This window comes from Numida meleagris, chromosome 2, assembly GCF_002078875.1.
Source record: "Numida meleagris isolate 19003 breed g44 Domestic line chromosome 2, NumMel1.0, whole genome shotgun sequence".
NCBI lineage: Eukaryota > Metazoa > Chordata > Aves > Galliformes > Numididae > Numida > Numida meleagris.
Window position 1 is genome coordinate 12,827,307 of NC_034410.1, and position 24,794 is coordinate 12,852,100.

The 24,794-nt window shown below is 37.7% G+C and overlaps 1 protein-coding gene across 1 annotated transcript in view; it reads left to right on the plus strand.

Annotated features, from left to right (window-relative positions):
• Window positions 1-24,794, plus strand: part of PARD3 (par-3 family cell polarity regulator) — a 435,432-nt gene that overhangs the window by 253,498 nt on the left and 157,140 nt on the right. The window contains exons 14-17 of the mRNA XM_021389241.1: window positions 2,289-2,477; window positions 2,948-3,118; window positions 14,100-14,250; window positions 21,770-21,959. Coding sequence (XP_021244916.1) covers window positions 2,289-2,477; window positions 2,948-3,118; window positions 14,100-14,250; window positions 21,770-21,959 — 701 coding nt within the window. The remainder of the gene's footprint in view (window positions 1-2,288; window positions 2,478-2,947; window positions 3,119-14,099; window positions 14,251-21,769; window positions 21,960-24,794) is intronic.

Genomic DNA, 24,794 nt, shown 5'->3' on the forward strand with positions numbered 1-24,794 from the left:
TGAGCGGAAGAACCGCATTAGGAGCAGGGCTGAGCTGACAGAACAGCTCTTTGGGCTCAGTGAGGAGAAGCACTGAGGCCATTAGTCCCTTCCATGGCGATGCTGATGGAGGTGCTCCAATGGGCCCATGGGCTTGGAGAAGTGTACCCGGCAGACTGTGGGGAGAAGCAGTTCAGTGGCCTACACCAGAAATGAGACCACAGCCAGACAGTGGCTGAAGTGCTTGCATATTTAACATTAGAAAACACTGAGGAAGGAAGGATTGATTGTAAATTCGTAATAACAGTAGTGAAGAAAACTCTGATGAGCTTGTGTGCTTTGGAGTACCCATGCATCCTGCCTTGGCTTTATCTCCCTTTTGTCTCCCTAGCTTTTCTTCCTTCTATTATTTGTTAAGGAAAAATGAAAGCAATCAGTGTTACAAAAAATCAGAAGTAGTATGTTTCTGTCTCAGATTGCTTTATTCTGCAGCTACCTGACATCATCGGTGCATCTCAGTTGTATCTTCCAGCTAGTCCTTTTGTGATTCAAACGGGAAAATTGAGGCTGTAGTTTTGCCAAAACCTGAAAATTATGTTTTAAATTCAATATTTTTTTCCATGGACACAGCAGACATTTCCATTCCTGATGGCAAGCACAGATAATGCTGATTTGCACAGCCAAGCGATGTGTTTGGATAATGGGATTCATTAGCAAGCCGATCTGGCACTTGGAGAGGGGGATGTTAAGTTTGTATTATGCTTTGTTATAACCAAGAGATGGTTATACGTGTGTATCTAACACAATGGAAAAGAGCTGGTGAACACATTAAGGCTCATGCTTTTAACCAAGTGGGAGAAGACAGAGCTCCTGTTTTCCTTACTCTGGCTGTTCCAGTGCTCTCAGCAATCTGACTTCCTTTCCATATGACATTTTTGCATTGCATTTCTAGGTCAGTGGTGACAAAACTAGCATGCTTTGCCCAAACTGATAATCTCAGTCTGCTGTACTCCACATGGCTTTCACATCCATCTCTGCAGTAGTCTGTGTTTGGATTTCAGAAGAGCCTGTCAGCTTTGCATTTCCTCAGATCTTAGAGACAGAGATGGCTCAGCAAGCAAAAGTTAACTTGTGGTGCATCCTCTCCTGCTTCAGCTATCTGAAAGTAGAGAGAAACAGGAATGAGATTTGCAAAGAGATGAGAGTGACATGGGAAAAATGGGTATAAAATCAGAGTCAAAAAGAGAGGTGATTTTAGTAAATCTTATTTGCCAAGAATGTGAAAATATTGGACAGACTAATTCTTCCAGAGAAGAGCTACTGACTACTGGACATTCTGGTGGACGTTCTCTTACTTTTGCTTCTTTACATGAGTGAGAAAAGAACAGCACACTTGGGCTCTCCATCATCTGTCCTGAGCACTGTGTCCACACCTGCTGCTCGCACAAGTGCCACTGCTCTTCTGGGGCTTCCCGGGACCCTGCTCCAACCCATCCCGAAGGCATTTGCTGGGCCACCCTGAGTTTGGCAGGAGGTGAAGCGAGAAGGCACTCACCTTCTCTTCATGGCTTTTGGGGGCACTGGGGTGTCCTGAGCAGCTCCTTGCCAGTGGCACTGGCTACGCTGTGATTATAATTCCAGGTGTTCAAAATCTGGAATTGTCCTAGCAAAGCTAAAACAGTGTGGAGGGCAGCAAAGAACCAAAGATGTGGGTAGAATGACAGAGGAGAAAGGAAGAGCCAGGAAAGATGGGCAAATTGGCACACTGAACTGGATTTGATGCTAAGCCTGGCAATAGCAGAGATGTGCTGTTCAGATCTCAGCTGTGTAGTTTTCTGTTTTTCCTAATACAGCTAGTTTTAAACAAAATGATGGGACTGTATAATTTTTGAATTTAATTTTCTTGCAAGTAGTTTCTCCCCATGAATCACAGATACCACAGATTATGATGATATTTTAAAAATACTGTAAGTAGTCAAATCAGAAAATATTTCAGATATGGCTTTTTTTTGCTAATGAGATAGTTTATGTGTATTGGCATTAATGACACATTCAGTAATGACATACAATTCAATTATTTTACTAGACAGAGAAGCACTTAGACACAAACATAAGATATTTCTGATTCTAGGCATCAGCTGGAGGTGATTGAATATACACTATTTGTGCATGTTTCTTCAAATGATTACTGTGGAAAATATTGTGTCATTGTAGTTGAAAGCATTTTTTTAAATGCTAATCGCTGCAGAAGGAAGAGAATTCCTGAGGAGAAATGCTCTTCTGTAATCCCGTGTTAATCTTCCTGACAGAAAGCAGAAGAAGAAGAGCTTGTTCTCACACCTGATGGCACCAGGGAATTCCTGACATTTGAAGTTCCACTTAATGACTCTGGATCAGCTGGACTTGGTGTGAGTGTCAAAGGGAATCGGTCAAAAGAAAACCATGCCGATTTAGGAATCTTCGTCAAGTCCATTATTAATGGTGGAGCGGCGTCCAAGGTAAGAAAGAACATCTGTGTGCTTTGTCTTCCTCTGTTTTCCATAATTAGGCTATTTTGTAGATAACCACACGTCCAAGAATGAGATTGCTCTTTAGCTAGCATTTTTGCATTATGCCATTGGAGGCAACATTTAGATTTCTACAAAAAGTCCTGTTTATGTATTGGATGATTTAAACAGCCTGTAAAGATTCTAGGGAGGACACAAGTGATCTCTGGTACAGTTTAATTATAATTCTATTTATTCAAACAGATTGTGGTAATAGGTTGAAGTGCAAATCTATAAATGATTGGAATAGACATTTCCTACAGCAATGTCAATGGAAGGTATTGCATCAGTGTCCACTTGGCTGTAAACTATTAGGGCTTAGTGTACTTGTTTGATTGTTTTTCATTTTTTCCCTGTCTCCGTCAGAGACACTTCGTTCATAGTGCGTTTTGTGTGACTGGAGATAATCTTTGCTTTTCTAGGATGGCAGGCTTCGAGTGAACGATCAACTAATAGCAGTAAATGGAGAATCATTACTGGGCAAAACAAATCAAGATGCTATGGAAACTTTAAGAAGATCCATGTCCACTGAAGGAAACAAACGAGGAATGATTCAGCTTATTGTGGCAAGGCGAATAAGTAAATGCAATGAGGTAATACACTTCTGATACTGGAGTTGGAATTTTTAACTTCTGAGTTATTTCTCTTTATACGTGATGTGCTCTTTCTTCTGATACTAGGAAAAGAATATTTGGGGAGCTAAAGAAAGAGAGAATTACAAAATGATCTAAATTTCAGTGTTAGACATGTTAACCTTATTACCAGATCAATAAAGTTTTTCTTTTGAGTATTTTCATCAATGAATAACAGGAAACACTGAATAAAACTATATTGATTTTGTAATTGGATCCCACTGCTTATGTGATTTTTGTTCTTTGAAGGTTTTAATGCAGGTCTATTGAATCTTTCATTTATAGACTTAGTGTCAATTGACTTGCTTCTTTGTCACTTTGAATTTTTTTAATGAAGAGTAGAGCTTAAATATTTCATTACTACATTTTATCTAAGCAATTAAAAATTCAATTTAAAGATTCTTCAAACTAGATGCAAATAATTCTGTTATTTCTGATTTTCAAATTGTTGTGTCTTGGCCTTCATTGCAGGGAAGTACAGAATGCTGAGGTCAGGGCTCGGTGGTGATTCTTTTTCGGATATTATTTGCAGCTTTGGTATTCTCCAGTGCTGTGTTAATGTGTTGATGTTTTGAAATGTTTTTGTGATTTGTATTAGTTTTATCTTCTAGATTAATGTAAACAATGTTATCTAGTAGAAATATGCAGACATATGATACTGAGAAAGGCTGCAGATGCTGTGTAGGACTGAGTTAGACTTCAAAATGATTTTGATGCATTAGAGAAATGCACTGAGTTAAATAAGATGTGGCTGAATGGCAGATCAGGGAGACATCTGTTCTTAAGACAGCTAAAAGTCATTCTTTCACTCTTGCTAACACCAGTAAGGTCTTATCTGGATTTTTTTTTTCCTTGAGCATCATCCTTCAAAGATGATGTGCACAAATAGGTTTAGTATTGCAGATCCTTCCTAGGGGGAAAGGGCAGGGTTTACTTTTTAATGTATAAAATCGATCTTCAAAGAATTTCAGTTCATAACTTCTTATTTGAAAAATAGCTTCCTTGTTTGAAAAAGACACTAGTTTCTCTAAAAGTATTAAGCTTTTCCTGACTGAGTGCTTATACATAGCTTTAATACATATACACACACTGCTGAAAAACCAGCTTGTATGCACGCTGGTTTCTCACCTGGTGTTGAAAGAATTCTGACCTTTTAATATTTGGTAATGTCCTGTGTTAGCAAGAATTCTGAACTCCAGAGGGTGCAGACTCTCTCGTTTGGAGACTGTTTCTTATTTCAAGCCAATTTCAGCTGTATTTTCTATGTTTGTACATAGGAAGAAATATTTTAGTCTATTTCTGTGTTTAGATTTTTTTTTCTAGAAAGGACATGGAAAGCGTTCTTTCTAATCTTAATGAAAGTCTTCTAGAATAAATGTATCTAGGCAGTATTTGTAAACACAATGGAGCAAATCCAGCTCCTTAAATCCGTTAGTATTGCTGATCATTCACATTAAGAATAATTTGCTGCCCTACATCTGTTTGACATTTACTTAACTATTTTGCAGAAATCATTTGGCAAAAGTGGCATAGCTTATAGTAGTTGTGCTCTGAATGAAGGAAGTGATGTTAGAATCAGATTTAGATACTCTGAGATGGGTCCATATCAGCAGAAGGGTAGGAAACTGTGTCTGTGCCCGCCTTAGTGGGTTTTGTGCATTTCCTAACACCTTTATAAGATAGCGAGATGAACCATCATGATTGGGAAAGCATTGATGTGCAATTATTGGTACAGTGATCATCTCTATTAAATAATTTTTTGGTAGCCATTTATTCTTAGGAATACTTGCTGTCATCTCATTCAGCCAAGGGAAGTACAATGTAAATACTGTTTGCATAATTTAATATGCTGAAAGCACAAGCTGCATGGACATAAAACTACCTGCTGAGCTGGCAGTATTGAAGAATGTTTTCTGAAAGCCTTGCAGGCCCAGACTTCAGTGAAATGAAAAGCGAAGAGAGAAATTTTTCTTGCTGTTTGGCAATTAAACCCTAATTCCTTTTTTTAGGAATTGTATGGATTTAAACTTCAGATATTATTATGTTTATATAAGATTGATAAACTATGTTAATATTATTTATGTATATTACATGAATACCATATATGAGCATGGTATTCAGGTATTTTAGCCCCCAAATAATGGATGTGTAGACTGAGACCCTGCTGGAGAGCAGCACTGTGTGGCTGAGGCTTGTAGTGATGGTAGCTTTCCCATGGAGCATCACATATCGGCCATGTCTGTCTAAATTGCACTTAGTTCAGCAGTTTTGATTTCTTAGACACTCTGGTACTTGTGGTGTTCTAATGGAATATTCCTGTAACTGCTACCAGATTAGTGTACAGTCTTTGTGAAGAGTTTTAATATCAGGAGAAAAATCCAAAAACATGACATCTTTCTGGAAGCAAATTCAGGAGCTGTAGGTTAGGAGGAAAAGCATCATACAGGCAGACCCTGTCACGCATTTCACTAGCTTGTTCTTGAGAAAAGGGTTTTACTTGCTTTTCTCAAAGACAAAAAGAAGTCTTTACATTTACACAACTCTTTTATTTTCCCTGGTATTTCATATGGTTTTGCCTCTCTTTTGGTTCTTCAAAAGTGTCACCCTAAAATAACAACAGTAAAGATCCTATTCAATTGATTTCTTTCCTGTGTTGATTCAGGATTTTATGTACCCATGTGCCTGACAAAAATAAATAGCTTATACTCTCGTTAGTCTTGCAGAACCACAGTTAAGTGGAACGGAGCCCGATTATATTCCCTTTAGTGCTTTGTCGACAGAATTGTTTATTCCATTCCATTCCGGTGACATGGTCAGTGCCGCACCACAGCCCAAGGTCAGGCCTCTGCCTCCTGGAGTTCCTTGCTGAGCCATGGAGCAGCCCCAAGCATCTCCAGGGGGGAATTTAGCTTGTGGAATCTGTACAAGGGGTGATGATGCCAGTGCAAGAAAGAATTATGTTCAGCGTCTGGATGATAAAAACATTTGCTGTCTGTCTGTTAAAAACAGCAGGAAAAAAAAAAAAGAAAAGAAAAATAAAAGAATGCCCTGCTTGCCTTTTTCCCCAGTGACATTTCAAGTCCAGTATTTGTTTTGCATTTGCAAAACGAACCCAAGTTCTTTTGAGAGAGATGGGCAACTCATCTTTTCTCTTGAGTAAAAGAGAGTCTGAGATGGATTTTAAGAAAGTTGCATGAATAGTAAGTTCTTTTATTTTTAATGTTCATTTTCATAATCAGCCCTAAGCATTGTGAGGAAGGGAGAGTTGGTTTGACAGTGTAGCTCTGCAGAACACCGTCCCTTTGTGTTTCTGTTCAGACCAAAAAATTTCAGGTGTCCTTGAATCCTTTTGTAGTTTGATTCTTGTCTAGAAAGGAGGATGGCTCAGTCCCCGGATGCTGGCTGAGAAAGGCGGGGACAGCCACCTCCCTTCTGCTGCAGGGGAGCTGCTTTTTTGGGTCAGAAAGTCTTCTTTAAGCTTCCACACTTTACTTAGCTTGAGAAACTATTTCAGAATGTAGCCTCTGATACTCCCTTTTTGTGCCAGCATTATTCTCTTGCTGCTTCACCAGTTCTCATGCTACAGACTTCCAAAGCAATTATTGTAACAATGAAAGCATGCATAAACACCATAACCATATTATCTTGTCTTCAGAGAAGTAGCGAGGAGATCATTTACATCATCAGTTCTGACATAACTGTAAACTCAAAAGAGACCACAAACTTCCCAGAAGGTAAAAAGCATTTTTATGTTGTTGTGGTTTTAGTGAACTGAAGGGTTGCCTTTCAAAAGGGTTTTCATTGACTCACCAGGAGACAGAGTATAACCTGTCTGGGTTTTCAAGTGAATTATCTTGTAGTAAATATTGATAAGAGAACAGAATGAGTGGTAGTTATGAATGAACTCCAAGCTAAGGCTGTGGATTAGAATTTTTCTCGTCTGCATTGCATCTACATAGAGCACAGTAAAATAGTTCCCTCTGTAAACTGCACTATTATAAAAGTTACAAGTCTTTATTTAATATCTCAGCCACTCCAGAACAAATCACCCAGTGAGTATGTGATGGATGTTGTTAGATTAGTGTAACAAAAATATTTTTCTAGCATTTAACATGGGATTTGGATATATCTAAGGTTCCATCCACTCCCTTTCAAATCTGTTCATATCTATGTTTACAACTTCCAGCCTATCCCTCTGTGATTAGCATTGTGGGTTGACACTTAAACTTTCCTATATAGGGTGAGAGACTATAAGTTAAGTTCCAGAGTTGTGTGGACAGCAGCAAAAAAAAGGAAGAATAACAATAGTGTTGACTTGATAAACACATATGGCCAATATGTAACAGGTCAGTTTTCACAGGATGTGGCCATCAGCTTTTTGAATCTTTAACTCATGGTTGATATTTTTTTAATTACTGAGGAGCCAAAGATTTAAGGGGAAGCACTTGGAACTCCTTGTAGTGTGTTCAGTTAATTAGTGATATTATGACAATTAGCCTGTATGGGCAAACAGCTGCTGGCTGTATCACCATAATGCGTACGCAGCGCGTAGGCATGACTGTCAGCCAGATGAGTGCAGCTGCTGGCAGTATGTGCTGATTCAAGAAAATAAAGCTAATTGTTACTTTCGGAATCCTGCTCTTTTCAGTCCTTCAACCTGGACAGCTTAGAGGCACAGATTGCTTAGAGGCACTCTGTTCCTGTCACACGCAGTCAGCACTTGTCTGCCATTATGAGAGAGCACATCACCATTTTCCTCAAAATGGGAGATTTCAAGGGTTTTTCTTGTCTGTCTCACCTTTTTGACAGAATTAATGTCAGGCCAAACCTGCCTGAAAAAAAAAGATTTGCAAACGATTTGCAGATCTCCAATTTTTTTTGTGTATGTCTGTTCATACGTTGAAAAAGGACTGTATCTTAAATTGGAGAAATGAATCCAGACCGTATAAGGACCTCATCACCTTATCAACTGCTTAAGTAAATTGGTAGATTAGTGTGAGAGACCATTCAAGTGAGTGGTTTCGTTATAAAAAGAAAAGGAAAAAAAAAGGAAACAAGCAAACATCTATTCTTTTCAGTATAAAACATTCAGCATCATTTTTTTCCTTTAATGCATTACTCACTTACTTTGAAATTGATATACTATGTTTGTTTATTTGTTTTTCCTTACTAGATTAGTTTTGTGAAGTCCTTCTGGAGTTCATTTAACTATCAAAAAGACTTCAGTATCTTCTTCAAACACTGATTTCACTGTTCAGTCCCTTCTCCAGGTCATTGATTAAGCTGCTCATCAGCCAAAGCTGTTCCCAGCCTGGAACGCTGGGGGAATCTACAGCTGACTCTTCTCCATCCTGAAGACTGATTTGTGTTTCCAATCCTTTAGCCAGATTTTGATTCAGAAAATGAAAACCTAGTCCAGTTCCGTGAAAAATTACTTTCTTTAAAGGCTTTGATATGAAGCTGTGGGAAAGGCTTTTGGAAAATGCAAATGTATTATGTCTGTTTTATTGCCTGAGAGAGCTTGGAGAGCTTACTGGCATCTTTGTGCAACTCCAGCATGTCAGTGAGGCAGGATTTCCTCTGAAAAAGCAGTGCCGCCTCCTCACAAACTTGTGTCAGCCATGCTCAATGATTTTACTCTTTATTGTAGGTCCCACCATTTCATCCTGAAGGTGGATCTGTAGTTCCCAAAATCTGCTTTAGGTGCATGGGCAACCACCAGTTCTTGGGCACCATGGCCATTCTTAATAGTATGTTGGACATTTTGGCCAGCAGTTATGCAGTTTTACATTTGAGTTCTTTCAGGGCTCCTGGGAGAATGCCGTCCAACCTGGGTGACTTGTTAACTTCTCACCTACCCATTTTGTCTAATGTTTCCTGGGTGTTTTCTTCTGGTTGACCTTGGTTCTTTGTCTCATTTGCTACAAAGATTGGGGTCAGGTATAGAAATCTCCCCTGTATCTTTGACAATATTGTCAGATGCAAAGAAATCACTGAACTTCCCTACTACAGATTTATCCTTCAGAATCCCTTTCACTCATTTGCTGTTGAGCGGTCCCATTGATTCCCTGGGTACGTGCCTGATGTCCCTGGAGAACATTTTGTCTTCAGTCTGAGTATCTTATGAAGGGTGCTGCTTAAAATTGTTATTCTCTCTCTTAATTTCTTGGGCTGTTTTGGTGTTTTTTTAAAATTGTGGCACACTTTACTTGAGCTTCTAATACAGTGTTTGTTAACTGTCAGGTTAAAGTATTCTAGCAGTCTTTTTGGCATCTGAATTCCAGAGAATTATTATTGAAAAATAATAGCGAGGGAAGTATAAATATGTTCATTTATTGCATCATGTCATTGTGTCTTCCATTCTGCTGAATCTGTGTCCATTTACTATGAATTACTTTTTGTCTCTTTTAACCATTTACTATCCTTGCTGTCAGCTTACAAGCTCAAGTTTGACCCAGGTTCCTCCTCAGTAACTCACCATCTAACTACATTTTGCAAAGCTGCACTTTTTGTCCTGTGCTTGCCTTTTAGCTTTATAGGAACAAGAATGCAACAATTCTTAGAAATACTGTGCTAATTAAATTTACATTTAATAATTCATTTTTGTTCATACAAGTCAAAACTGATCTCTTACTGGCTATTACCTACATTTTCCCATCTTGCAATTTTCTCCCTAAAGTGGGATCCCAACCATAGTTAATATTGGTTAGTAGTATTGTAAAATTATCTGTTGAAAAGGAAAGTTCAAGCATTTTGTATATCATATTAGCCATAGTACACAGACAAGAAAGGATAAAGAAAGCCCAAAGAACAATTCTGTGTGACAGAAAGAGCTTCAGTACCCTGGAAAAAGAGTGTACAATTATTGTTTATTAAAAAAAACTGTTTATGCTTTGAATATTTTGGCAATGTTCTTGCATGTAAACTTTTTTTCATATTTATGTGCATAACTTCAGATAGAATGGATGGTGGTGTTTAAGTAAAAGGGACTGCATTAGTAGTCCTTTTATCATCTAGATAAGCAGCAGCTGGGCTAGTTAGTACAGATAGTGCTTTAGCTAACAGCTGGTTCTTATCTGAATGACAAAAGGCCAGGGCGAAGACCTTTTTTATTTGAAAAAAAAAAAAAAGGAGAAAAAGAATGTTATTTCCATTTTTATTTTAAGAGACCAGAAAGAAAAGGACTACAGGCAATCTGTAGTATGTAAGGTTTTCTTGTATTTTGACTAACATGATCATTTATTACTGATAAATGCTAGGACCCAGAGGAAAAAACCTCTCTATTCAGCCTGGAGACGAGGAGGTTAGGGGGGATCTTATTACTGTCTATAAATCCATGATAGGGGGAGTAAAGAAGTCTAATCTATGCTCTTCTTGGTGGTACCCAGTGCCAGGATAAAAGGCTAAGGGTACAAACTGAAAACTGTTTAAACCTCTCTTCTATTGGAAGAGCGACCTAGCACTGGCACAGGTTGCTCAGAGAGTTTGTGGAGTCTCCATCCTTGGAGGTATTCAGAACCCAGCTGAAAAAGGCCCAGGGCAACCTGCTGTCCCTGAGCATAGCTTGGAACAAGAGGTTGGACTAGACAGTTTCCAGAGGATCTGTCCAACCTCAACTAGTCCCTGACTCTGAACTCTTGTACCAAGCAGTGCTGCTGCTAGGGATGGCTACTGATAAAAACTGTTAGGGGTGAGTTTGTTGCCTGACTTGTTTCATAACCAAGCCTTTAATGAAGGTCAGGGATTCATACATCTTTGTTCATATTATCAAATCGTTATCAGTTAAATTAAATGATACTGACTAACACTAATATCAGCTAAGGAAAGAAGGTAGAATGTGTAATTCAAGGCCGTTATAAGAAATGCTTTAGAAGGAGCAGCTCTTTATTTCAGCTGTAATCTTACTTTGGATTGTTGATCTCTTTGTCTTGCCCACAGCAGTTTCCAAATTAAATGTGTTTTTTGTTTTTTTTCTTACATAGGCTTTCTGTTGGCAGTGCAAGGAAAAGATTTTTTTGGTGCATGTCACTTGTGTAATTCCTGTCTGATTTTTGTTATTTTATGAAAGGCATTGTATCTTTTGTAAAAATTTTTTTTGTAGTTGGCTGTCTATACCTTTGTTTGAACACATCTTTTTGTGATGCTAATTAGAAATGGGAAAAGTTTTCCTCCTGAAAATGGTAAAATACTTGATTTACTTTACAAAACACAGCCATTTGAACACAGTGCTCTTGTTTGCATTATCCTGTGTCTACTCTATCAGGTGTAAATTTCTACATATTTCTCTGATTCTGGGATCTTTTATTGAGGGTGTCTTTCTAAAAATCTCTTAAGGCTTTCCTACAAATGAGTTTGAAATTTGATGGGTTGTCACATGAGAAAAGACCATGTGATACGGCTCACGAGAAGCTGGACACTTGTTACATCAATATAGCACGGGGAGAATAAATCCCAAAGCAGTTTATATTCTGATGCTTTGTTTAAAGACAGTGAAATAAAGGTTAGTTTACCATTTAATATATCTACATGCAAATTTAAGCTCTCAAGCAGTAAAATGTTTCTGTTGTTTTTTTCCCAGTGTTTCAAAGTTTAGCATTTCTTCTCTTTTTGAATTTGCCTTAGATTTCTTTATAACAGAAGCTACAAATATTGTTTAATTCACTTTTCAGTAAAGCTGTCAGTTGTGATCTGCAATTTAAAAAAACTAATAAAACAAATCCTCATTTCACAATTTAAACCTTATTGAGTCTAATTCACTTGCACTGGAAGTTTATTATTCTCCTGCAGCTTGATGTGCCTCCAATTGTAATTGTGTTGACCCTCTGATGCAGTAAATCTCCCCAGTGCTTATCAAACGGGGGAAGATAAGTCTACAATTTGGAACTTCATTAAATATCTCATTTATATTAAACAGATGATGGCTTTGAACAGAAATAATAATTTTTACAGACTCTGCGACCTTCGATTGTGGTCTCGGCGACTCAAGAATGCGGCATTTTGGAAATCTCCAAACCCTCAATGCACCTGGCCACACGCCAGCAGCCAAATGTCAAAAATTGTTCGTCCATCGGGCTGACTTCAAAGCCACTGCTGCAAAGGCTGTTGCTGAGTGCTTTTCAGCCCTGCAAGCAGATTTTTAGAAATCTTTCGTGGCATACTTTTCTTAGTCTTCTGAGAAATGTGGGTAGAGTGATTAATAATGGGCAGCTGTTTGAGGGAAAAAAAAAAGCAGCATAATAAACATGTTTCTTGTTATTATAATTCAGGAAACTATGAACCACTCCTCTTGTGCTCATTTAGAGACCAGTCCAGTGAAATAAGTGCTCCCAGTGGCTTCAAAGAGTTTACTGTGTGCTCAGTATCTTGCAGTCCCTGCTGTATTTCAGCACGCATAAAATATATGCTGTGAGATTTGTGTAGGCATATTGTTCTTAAAATTTAACTTTGCACATCAATAGTAAATGGTGTGTTGGTGAAAACAGGTAATGATTTGATGTGTAAGTTTGTACGATTACTGTGCAAAACTTACCTGTTTTTGGATTAGTTACTTTTTAGTAGAGCTGGATGCAGTTTGTGCCACTTAGTTGGTTTAATGCTCTCAGTGAAGCTCATATGGTATTACCAAGTCAGCAGAAGGGTGCTAGAGCTCAGGTGAGCTCAGAGCTCTGCAGGCAGGAGGCTAGATCGGGAGGGCCAGGTGATGGAGTGAGAGGCCTTTCATCCCCTCAGCTGGTTGCTGGTCACTGAGAATCAAGCTGGGCCTGTCAGCTGGTTGATGTTTGCTCGCCTTGCTCTGAGGAGTTGCACTGGCAGTGCCCTTAGCTAATGGGGTCTCTAAACCCAGCTAGATGATGTCAGATTGTTTTCTTTCTTTGCTGCACATGGGTTCTGTTTTCCACTGAGATCTCTGTGACTCTCTGGGGAAAAGATAATTTTTCCTCTATTGCTGAAAAATCGGAGAGGCATGTACAGGAAAATATAGGATGATCAGGTTCTGCAAACAAAGATTGAACTGGGAAGTCACATGGAGGAGCCTTCTGATGGAAGGCTCTGGGAAGGGGAAAAGGCCATGCATGCAAAGTTCTCCTCTGTGCACATGGCCAAGCAGCCTATCTCCATCCCTTCCTCCACCACCTACTTCCATGGCATTTGCACAGCACAGAGGGTCTGCCTGGATGTCCTGGTGGGCCCAGACCTGGCTGCTCTGGTGGAGAGCAGCCAAAGCCCTTGCCCCTGGTGACCTTCATGGCTCTGGCAGATTGCTGCAGCAATGCCAGGGATCAGGCTGAAAGAAGCACATGAGATCCTTGTACTCTGCGGACAGGAATGGCAGGGTACTCATCATGAGTAGAAAAAAATATACATTAAAAGTTAACATGAAACCTGATTTTTCTTTCATTCTGTAATTTTTCTCCTAACTACAAAAGGTGTGAGTGTTTGTGTATTGGTTGCTAATATGTGTGGTGGAGTTTCATGGGGGTTTCCGTGATGATTACATTTGAAAGCAAATTGCACCACTTCAAAAAGCACCAGCAGCCCAATTCCAAGTGGAGTTCTCGCTCTGCGCCCTGACAGAATTCTTGTTCTGACAGGCTGTCAATAAGGGAAAGATGGCTCAGCTGTCTGCCGTTAATACTGAAAAGAGCCCAAACTGTCTGTTTGAGAAATTCTGCAACAAAGACACCAAAATGCAATGTGTTTTTTTTTTCACCAATTTTCCGCTGAAGGATTTGGAATTTGACAGGGCACCATAGGAGGCGCAGTGTAAAGTGGCCTACAAAGTTGGTCATTAAGCAGAGCTGTCATTGCAAATTATATTTGTCCAGGGAGAGAAGTTCTAGCTCATTTGGTGCCCAGACAGGTCTAGGCCTTAGGCAAGTTGTTATAGTTCCCCCATGCTGCTAAAGACACTTTCAGCACTAATTTTCCTCTCTCTGTGCAGCTGGAGTCACCTGGGAGCCCCTCTGGGCCAGAGCTGCCCATAGAGACACTGCTGGACGACAGGGAGCGGAGGATTTCCCATTCCCTGTACAGTGGGATCGAGGGGCTCAGCGAGTCACCTACAAGGAATGCTGCACTGAGCAGGATCATGGGTGAGTCAGAGGAGCTCTGCTAAATGTGCCTTGTTTTCACCCTTTCTGTGATCCATGGAAGAGTGATTAATGCACTACTTATGTGGGAGTCAGGGAATATGGCCATGACCAACCTAAAATGTGCCTTAAAATTGTTCTACGCAAGTCTTCTGGATATGCAACATGAGAAAAAAATTCAATAAATCATAGAATCATAGAATGGTTTGGGTTGGAAGGGACCTTTAAGATCATCTAGTTCCAGTCTCCCTGGTACAGGCAGGGACACCTCCTTCTAGACCAGGTTGCTCAAACCCAAATCCAGCCTGGCCTTGAATACCTCCAAGGAGGGGGCACCCACAGCCTCACTGGGCAACCTGTTCCAAGTGTCTCACCACCCTCACAGTGAAGAATTTCTTCCTAAGATCTAGTCTAAATCTACCCTCTTCCAGTTTATAGCCATTACCCCTCATCCTATTGCTACCTGCCCTTATGAAAAGTCCCTCATCAGCTTTCCTGTAGGCCCCCATCAAGTACTGGAAGGCTACTATAAGGTCCCCCCAGAGCCTTTATAAATGGATTTGTAAAGTGAATTTCTTATCCCATTGCAGGTCTTTGAACAAATCATAGCAGAGTCTAGCATGGTTTTCAGTGTCTGATTTAGGAGAAGAAATTATTGGTTGGCCTAGTCTCCATGTTGGGTCTTCATTATGATGAAAAGTCAGTGACTTTCTGTAACAAATTTATAATTAATTCCAGCATTTGTTCTTCTCTGTGTTAGTCATACAGAAGCATAAAAATAAACGAGGAAATCTTGTACCCATTTATGCTTATTAGGGTATTTCATTAATTTGTTTTAATTTTTGCTGCACAGGACACTAATTTTAAAACCTCTTAACTAATTTTAAGCATCCCTTTTGTAGGTTCTATCCCATGCCATTTGTATGGGCCCAGTGGATAATGAGGTTAATGCAGTTGCTCTGCAGCAATTCAGCCTCCTGTGTACAGAGCTAGGTAATAAAGACTTTTCTTACCACAGGAGTGGTTGGATTCACTGACAAAGATTGAATGAGTTTGAAAGGATTTTCAAATTTAGAATACAAAAAGCAGTTTGATTAAAATAGCACTCGATATAAGATGCTATCACTGCTTCCTTGCGTTGCAGGTTTTGAACACAACAAATGACCATTACGTCTTTGACTCTTTTTAGTATGCTTGACACACAGATTGCGGTAGAAGTTGCTGCTACAAACTTGATGTGATTCAAAAGTGAATTTAGTTTGGAATGATTAGGGTTGACTTTCAGCTTTAGAAAAATTTCCAGTCAACAATTAGTATATAACCTATGCTGTGCTTTAAGATTGTTGTTTTAATTTTTTAAATTCTTTTAAATTTGAAGTTTGTTGTTTCTTTGCAGTAGCAGAAAAACACAGTTGCTAAACTCCATGAGCATCTACAAATTTGCTATTTAAGATATTTCATCAGTTAGATCTTTTGTCTACTTTGGTGCATTTGGGCAACAGTAATTAGAAATAAATCATGTTCTATTCTATTGCATTACATCTCATGGAACTTTGGAGAAAGACAGTATACCTGAGAATCCTGGAAGCATGAAACTTTTTCACTCAAAGTCCCAGGCTATTAAAGAAAACATTTTTTTCCAAAAATGTGTATCTGCTGAAAAAATTAAGGAGCAGTATAATGATTCTTAGTGCTACTTTTCCTAAAACAAACCTAGTTCTTGTGGTGTCAGGGCTTTAGGTAAAATACTTGCAAAGCACTATCCTCTGCTTTTCCCATCAGTATTTCAGAGGATTTACAAGTCCAACTCCTGTAAGCATTAAGGAGTTATCACTTAAACACCTTGTCCAGTGATGGGAGAAGAAGTCCCAAGAGAGTCTGTGTACACATACTTCAGACAATGCAGACTGCTGCCACATCAAAGAAACTCATGACTTGCTACGCCAAATCGAACTGGCGGTTCATCAGTCTGGTATCATTCCTTTACTGGTAGCCAATAACGTATGTTCCTACAGAAGACCATAAATCTTTCCAAAGCTCTTAAAATCTAGTGCTTCTGGATACCTCTACTATGTATAGATAGGGGAAAAAAAATCCATCCTGCATTATGTCTTAGTTCTATAACCTGAAATAGATGCTTTGATTTCCTCTGAATCACTGCTTTTTCATTGTTTTCAGAGAACAGGACCTATGTTGGAAGTTGGTTTAAAGGAGGTTGTGACTTAAATCCGTTGATGCTTTAGGTGGTAGCACGTGGAAGGTCAAATCATGCCTGAGTCTCATAGTAAATGTGGTCTGCTCTGGTGTAACTGAAAACTGGTTTTGCCAGGACTAGTTAATTCTCCTCTGCAATCACGGCTCCTTCGCAAAACTGTCATGTTTAAACTCACCTTCCAGAGATCAGACAGTTTTCTATTATGCTAATCTTTCTGTATGAATCAGTACCACTACATTAAAAGCACATTGTTTACAGTCTTTTGTGATACTAATGTGCTCATGGTTTCTTGTAGCGCTGTACAACAGAGCAATATTGTTACCTGTTGGCAGAGACATTTACAAAGTGGTTTGTTTTGGAGTAGCTAAAGTTTGTGAGGCTCAAACATTATCCACTGAACATCCGGAATTCACATTTATAATGAGAAAAATCTCAGAACTCCTTTTATTTTCTTGAGAAGGTATATGGATTGTTACATCACTCTCCAAAAGCTCTTCTCCTCTCTTGAAAATTGGCCTAGAAGCAAGGATTACTTCTGAGAACAGTCTAAATACACAGGTCTGCTCCTCTCCAGCCTAGTTCTGACAATGAAAAGCAACAAAAAAGTGCTTTTTATACCACTTTTTGTAGTGCTTTTTCCCTTGAGTTCTCTCCTAGTATTAAGGAACCATCTGAATCACTTGGTGAATTTTTGCATAGCCCTCAATGGACTGCACTATGCAAACTTTAGTATTCTTGATACCTTGTGGCATGGAAGTCCCAGTTTAATTTCATGTGTGAGGTAGGGCTGCTTTCTGCTTCTTTTGCTACTTGGTAAAATCAATGGTTTTAAAGTTTTTTTCCTTCCCAATTTAGACCACTCAAAATTGATAGTTTTAAGGTCTGGAAAATTCCTGCTCTTTGCAGTTATTCCTGAAGGTTTGAACAAAAATTTTAGGTGAGTTTTGTTTCTTTTAAATATACATAATGTAATTTTCAGGGAATGCATTTAAAACAGTTTCCTTTACTCTTTCAATCCATAACTGACAGCAGAACCACTGGTCAGAACCTTGCTATGAGAGTGGGAATAAAATATCAATTTTAGAATGCAATTTAAATTACGTCAAGTAATATTTGCTTACTGGAGAAAGACGACATGAATCTTAATTTTTCTGATGATTCTTATGAGGATCTATCTATCTAGAAGATTATAGCTATTGAAGGTCTTCTTATACTTTTCTGATTGATATTTATCTTTTTGATAAAGAGAGGAAATACCTGCTTATGTATCCAAGGAATACATTCTCTATACGTACAGAATGGTTTTGTGTATTCAGGAATTTATACAATGCAGGTATTCTCTCCCAAGAGTTAGATAGCTTTAATAAACCCTTAGGTTTATTTATTTATTTTAATACGTTCAGGTTGCACAGTGGTAGTCCATTCAAAACAGTAACTGTGTTGTGCTAGTCTGCTTGTCTCTTTGATTAAAAATTCAAGTCTTTTCTTCTGATACACTGTTCTTGTATATCATCCATTATGCTCCTGTGTTTTGCAACGTGTGAATACATAGCTGCTCTCTAATAAATTATTCTTACTCAGCAAACAACTTAGTACAAAGTACTCTTTTATCTCTTTCATCCAATTTCTGATACTTTTTCATGAGCACAGTGGGTTTTGTTGCTAGTGGTGACTAAACAGAAGTTATTTTTCAGGGGGTACATGGAATAATAATGGTTTGCACTGAATCTACTTTTCATCCTGAAGAATCCCCCAGAACTTGGTAAAATTTGATAGTTACTACACAACAGGCAGTACTTTGTTCTCTGCATAAAGAATTGCTATCTTCAGGATAGAAATCAGGAGGAAGCACTAAAAAAAATGAAAAATTAGCTAGAGATATGAGTGTTTGTGTCAATGAAGTGAAAATAACCCTTTACAGGCATACTGTAGTTCCCCAGCTGGGAATCTGAGCTGAAGGTGATATTCTACTACAGTAGTCTTGACAGTTCTGAGCGCTCTCTTGAGATCCAAAGCCTAGATATTGTGGAGACATTTAGTCCTTAGATGTTCTCATGCATGTATTCCCAATCTCACCCTTATTTAACTGGGAATATTAAATGATGAAACTATCTGCAGGAAATTTTGCCATAGCTCACTATATTGCTGGGAATAAATAAGCTGTTAGTGAACAATAAATAAGTGAAGATCTGGAGAAGTTCTAATTTCTCATTGGACAATTCTTTGTAACCTTCCTCTAGGAAGTCTTATCTCTATTATAATTATCACCATCACTGTTTTCTTTTTATTATTTCTATTATTATTGTCTTGTTTTCTGTAGTTGTAGAAATTAATTCTCAACTTGAGGTTCCCAACACATTTTTCATTTTCTTCTTAAGTGTTTTAAGTCTAGGGGCAATGACTGACAGAATTTATTTATTTTCATCTGTACTGGTTGGAGAAGCTTGAAGCATAGCATTGATCTGAATCCCACAGATTATAATCCCACAGATTCAAGATCAAAATGCTCATGAGTATCACTCATAAAGTAATATTTGGTTTTAAACATATTGTAAGGATACTGTACAGATTTCTGAGGCCTTTCTTTAAAGGTAAGGCAGTAGTAAAAACACAAGAACCAGGGCAGATGAGTTGGTCTTCCCAGTGCAGTGTAGTCAAAGCCAAATTATTCTTACATTAATGAAACTTGATGAATTTTTAAGATTTAAAATGACCTTTTGGAAGCTGGTTGGTTTCAATGTGAGTAAGCTTGTTGATCATTTTATAGACTATACATGTTGTTGTTTTGCTTTGGTGGCTTGTTTATTTGTTTAAATTACTTTATGTTTGTGGCTTAATTCACATCCAAACTATGGTGAGGTTTAAAGCATTGCTGTTTGACGTGATTTTCCTTGTTAAGTTCTCACAGACCTGGAGACCAGCCACTCAGTATTGGAGCTTAGAGACTTCTTTTTCTGAGCAAATGGATGGGAACCTTTCTTACCCCATACTTTGGTAGGGTCCTTAGGCTACACTTGTTTAGATTGGTAACTGGTACAAGAAATCTGAGCCTCATTGTCCTGGGGTGAGACATACTTGAAAGGAAGAATTTTCCTTCCTTATTACACTGTACAAAGTACTACATATTATTACAGATTACCTCACTGAAGATGAACTAATATATGCAAAACTGGACTTGAAGTATATTCAGATTCTAAATTTAATAGCACTTTTCTAGCCCAAGAGAAAATTATTGTCTTGGAGAGGTTTGTAGGCAGCTTGAGTAAAGTCTCGGTTTTGTAGATCAGTCAAATATACTGATGATTACTAGGTTTGAAGTTTCTTTGAAGTTCCTTTGTAATGTTTCTCACAACATTTGTGGAGTTGCTTTCTCCAGGGGTATTTTATATCCACTTCAGCTAACCTCTCTACAAAGGACATATTGAGCCTTTTGCTGAGGTATGTTGAACCATCTGCTGGAGGTAAAGCCTTTCACCTGCTTTTAGCTTCATCTACAGTGAAAAGCACAGGCATGTCAGATGGGTTTTCTGCTTAATTCCAAGGCAACTATTAAAATGTCACTCTTCACCCTTGTCAGATGTAAAGAAGGGTAGTGAAAAGTTAAAAATGTTACTGAATTACTGTAGCCTCTCAAACGGGAAGTTCAATCTACAGGATGCCATAAGGTTATACCTTTTCTCAATCAATTCTTTGGAGACATTATTAACTACAGAGTTAACAATCTTGTAGACATTGTGTTTGAAAAGAAGTACATCACCAGGCTAAACATTAACCTGTCCATCAAAGAAGCTATTGCTGGGCAAAGAAGCAGCCGTTATGCAAACTGAACACATTCATTTCAGGTTGACAGTGATGAGATGTTTGTCATGCAGGACCTTTTCCTTCCAGGCACTGTCATCACTTTCACCTTTTTCAAAGATCTCTTTTGAAGGCAGTTTTTCTCTCTTCGGAAAACTGCACAAAATGTATTCTCTGGTGCAGTGATGATCTTAGCTATCTGTGTAGTAATTAACCACTTATTCTTTAAATTTGTTGTTGATGATGTTGTTTAGTTTAGTTTTGTTTTTCCCCCTCCATAATTGCATGCAAAAGTGGTAACAATAACCAAAATGTTTCCAGAAAAAAACAAAGCAAGGAGGAGGAAGAAGGAGGAGCAAACAGACTGGGGGGACATCTCCCACTAATTCTGTGCAGTCTTACAACTTTTCCCTATCTGTAGTGAAAATAAAGTATGAATATTTGCTGTGAGTTATTACTGCAGTGCTTCACAGTCTTAGAATAATTGACAGTTTGTTGTCAGATCAATGGCTGATTAAGCTAGTGCTTTTCTCATCATGAGATGTGACAATTTTACTAATTGTTTTAGAAAGCAATACATATCTGGTAGTAAAATTAATGTTCTGTCATGATCATTCGTTAGAAATAACACTGTGTGTAGTGTGAGAATGAGGACCAGACATTTTAGATGGCAGAGCTTTTTAAGTCAAGCATCAATATCCAGGAGCAAAGAATATTTTGAAAGAGATTCTTTCACAGAAAAAAATTATATGCACCTAGTATGAAGGAATTACACAACAATTTGCCATAATCTCCGGTAACTCTATAATTCTAATTTGCAAATCATTATTCTCCTTAGGTAAAAATTTAGCAAAGTGTTTCTGAATACAGAAATAACCTGTTTGTTTTTGAAGTTAAGAGTTTAAATAGTGATCATTCTAGATTTTCTATCATCTTCCAAATTAATATTATATAATCTTTATTCTCCCAACTCTGTATTTCATGCATATATCCTGAAAAACTGATGTATTCAGTTTAAACCGTAATTATGGTTCTAAGCATTGCGATGAAAATGTTACTCTTTTTGACATTCTTCATAGCAATTTAGTCTGTTTGGGTGACAGTTTTCTATAGGTTCAAAAGTTGCTTCTACTTTGTATTCAGCAGCTTGAAAACTGTACTACAGTCTTATGCATCAAAATACATTGAAATACTGGAAAATATAATGGTGTATATATTGATCACTATAAAAGCAACTGGTGGTAGTGGTTTTATAATATTTATGGGCACATTCCTTTCATTTCCTCAGAAGTGTTTGATGCAAGAGAAGATTACTGACTTCTTGCAATAGATTTGCAGGTACAAGCAGCGTATATTACTTTTCAGACCTCTGCATAGGACCATCTATAGAAAGTGAAGCATAGCTAATTTTATTATCTGTGGTGTTGCTCTTATCAGTAGGATTGTGTTTATATATTATTCTCTGCCATTATTCACTTTTCATTTCCATTTTTTCCCTTTATTGTTCAGGTAAATATCAGCTTTCTCCAACAGTGAACATGCCCCAAGATGACACTGTCATTATTGAAGATGACAGGCTGTCTGTACTCCCTCCGCACCTCTCTGACCAGTCCTCATCCAGTTCCCATGACGATGTTGGGTTTGGCACTGTTGATGCTGGTGGATGGGCTAAAGCTGCGATTAATGAGTCGACAGACTGGTAAGGCATGGCTTAGTGGAAGGAAAAAATAGATGACTGCAGTTGTCTTTTTCTTTAGTTTACTTTTTGGTTACTACTAATATGACTTTTTTTTTCCTTTCACATTTAGATTTTCATCACGTTTCACTGTTTTCATACTTAAATTGCCCCTGTTTTTGGAAGAAAGTCTATACACATAGATTGTTAGACTTCTTAATTCAAATTGGAGTTTTGTACTGTCTCTAGGCAGATTTGTGAGCTAGAACAAATTTAGCTACCTATGCTAAATTTATGAAAGATGAAAAAATAGTAACTACTGGAAAATTTAATTTATAATTCTCACTGTAAATATTTCTAGGTCTGTAAAAGATAGATTTAATTTTCATATTCCAATATATATTCAGGAGGCTTGTAATACTTCTGTATACTTTCTTGACTTTCCCAATAACATACAGCAATTTTAAAATCTGCTTAGAAGTCAAGGCAGCTCTTTGTTTTGCCAATTAGTGTTAACGGTTGTGCTACAAGAACTAGTCAAGTCTTCTTTAATAAGCATGAAGGGATACCTTTCATATCATAACAATATTTGTGTCATGCAAAGGCAGTGTGCTACAATAATTTCACATTTAAAACGTGAAAATGTTTTACCTATGATAAAAGTAATTTCCTTGCATCTTAAGTTGACTCTCTAATTACACTTACACACATTTTAACATAAGACTCTTAATGAGAAGTGCACTGAATTCCATTATTGACTTGCTTATGTTCCTGGCAAAGATATACTGTTTATTGCTAAGTACAATTAATACAGATCTAAAATTTAATTTGCAAGTCCTGTAATTATCTATAGCAATAGCAAAATAAAAGCCCACCTCTGTACACTGCCACTACTTAAAGCTAGATAATTACCACAAATGGTGTGAAGTATACGAATTTTCCTATTTCTCTTGTTTCTCAAGCCTGTTAAGAATGTGTCAGCAATATCTTAATAAAACAGCAATAGCACCTGCCAGCTGGTATGTGCCTGTCAGCTTCTTCTTTGGTTTATGTTAGTTTATTTGATCTTATGTCCAGGAATTAAGCTCTGTATTTTTAAGCACAGTTTTAATGATTGTATAAAAAGCTACTTTTTTGCATCCTCATTTGCCTTTTTTGATGTTGCAACTCTTCTCTTGGACAAGTCATACCTGCAGTTTGGGCCCTTGAAAAGTCCATCTTACTTTTGTAAAAGTTTTTATAGCTGAAAATCTGAGATGTTTAAGTAGAATTTAAGTATTCAAGACTGCACATAGGGGCTTACTGATGAGGGAATTTTTTTATCTGAATAAAAAAATATAGCATGAAGTAAGAGTCTGTTTGAAACCTACATATGCTTTTACATTTATTTCTGCAGTGTATTTTGCTCTTCATAGACTTCTTTAAAAAAGGAGAGTCACACTAAAGAAAACAGGAATTAGATATTGCTGAATTGATCATGCTCAAAACCTTTAAAGCTGGATCTTGATAAGAAATTGAAAAGGTCTTCTGATACAATTGCAGTTAAAAAGAGTAGATGAGTACTGCACCTTGCTATATGATAAATTCTATTTGTATAAAAGTAAATAGCAGTAGAAGTGGATTGTTGCATTAATTTCCTGCTGCTAATGGATGAAGGAAGACTTGTAAAATGAAGGTGCATTGTATGATTTTGCTGGAAGGCACAAAGGGTAAAACTAAGAATATGGATGAAGGGTTATCCAAACAAGAATGGCAGCTGTTCTGAATCACGGAAGAAAATGTAAGCTTTTCCAGCCTGACAATATCTCCCTAATCCTTGATGAAAATGTTATGAAAACAAAGGGGCAATAAGACAGGATTAATAAGTGGAATTTTAATAACATTGAGGGTCAGAAGACGGTTACATTCTTTTAAGGATCAGCTGTCATTCCAGAGACCTTATTTGTTAAGTATGCTAGAAAATAGTAAATTGTATTTGGCATTGCTTAATGACTTGCATTAAATTCACCTTCTGTCTTCAGTTAATGTAGTTGAAAAATATTAAAACGAGGCATTTTCAGTGGTATTAGTTACTCCTCCATGCTCACTGGCTTTTCCAGTGACGTCTCTTTAGTATGGCTTTTGAATACTTTTGGGCAACATGTGTGTATTTAAACTCCTGTGATCTGCGTGTTCCATAATTATTCAAACACATCTGTGGGTCATTCATCAACCAGGATGTGAAAACTGATGACGCTACATACAACTCTGATATTTGTAGTCTAAAATCATATGAGATTTTATGATGTCAGAGAGTAACCAATTTTTTTTGTGCTAATTAACACCTCTCATATTCAGAATACTGCACAAACATAAAGTCATAATAAATCTGTGTGGAAGATAGATGTGATAAGTGCAGATAAGGGCAGCAGAAAGAACAGAAAGATAGCCCTTAAACATAGTGGCAGTAGAAACATTTGGATCTGGTCTCCAGAATTTGCAATTGCTGATGCTGCGTCAGACCACACCATTCTCTATGTGACCTGCAGTGCCCGTTCCAAGTTTTATTTAACTTTGGAGTTTATGTTCTCAGGGCTTCAAATGAATATATATGTGCAGACTGTTTTTATATGAAAATGATATTTGACTTTATTAGAAGCTTTACGTATGCTGATCAAAGCAGCTTCATATGAAAAGAAGGAGCATGCAGCCAAAGCAAATAGTGTTAGAAATTCACCCCTTCTGAAGGAAAGGCCTCATGATACGTTTTGTTCAGCAAGATGGAGCTGGTCATCTTTAACTAACGTGAGCTGCATAAACAGATGTTGCTAGAGCAAATTTTCCCTTAGTAAAACCACATTTTTCTAGCCTTCAGAGACA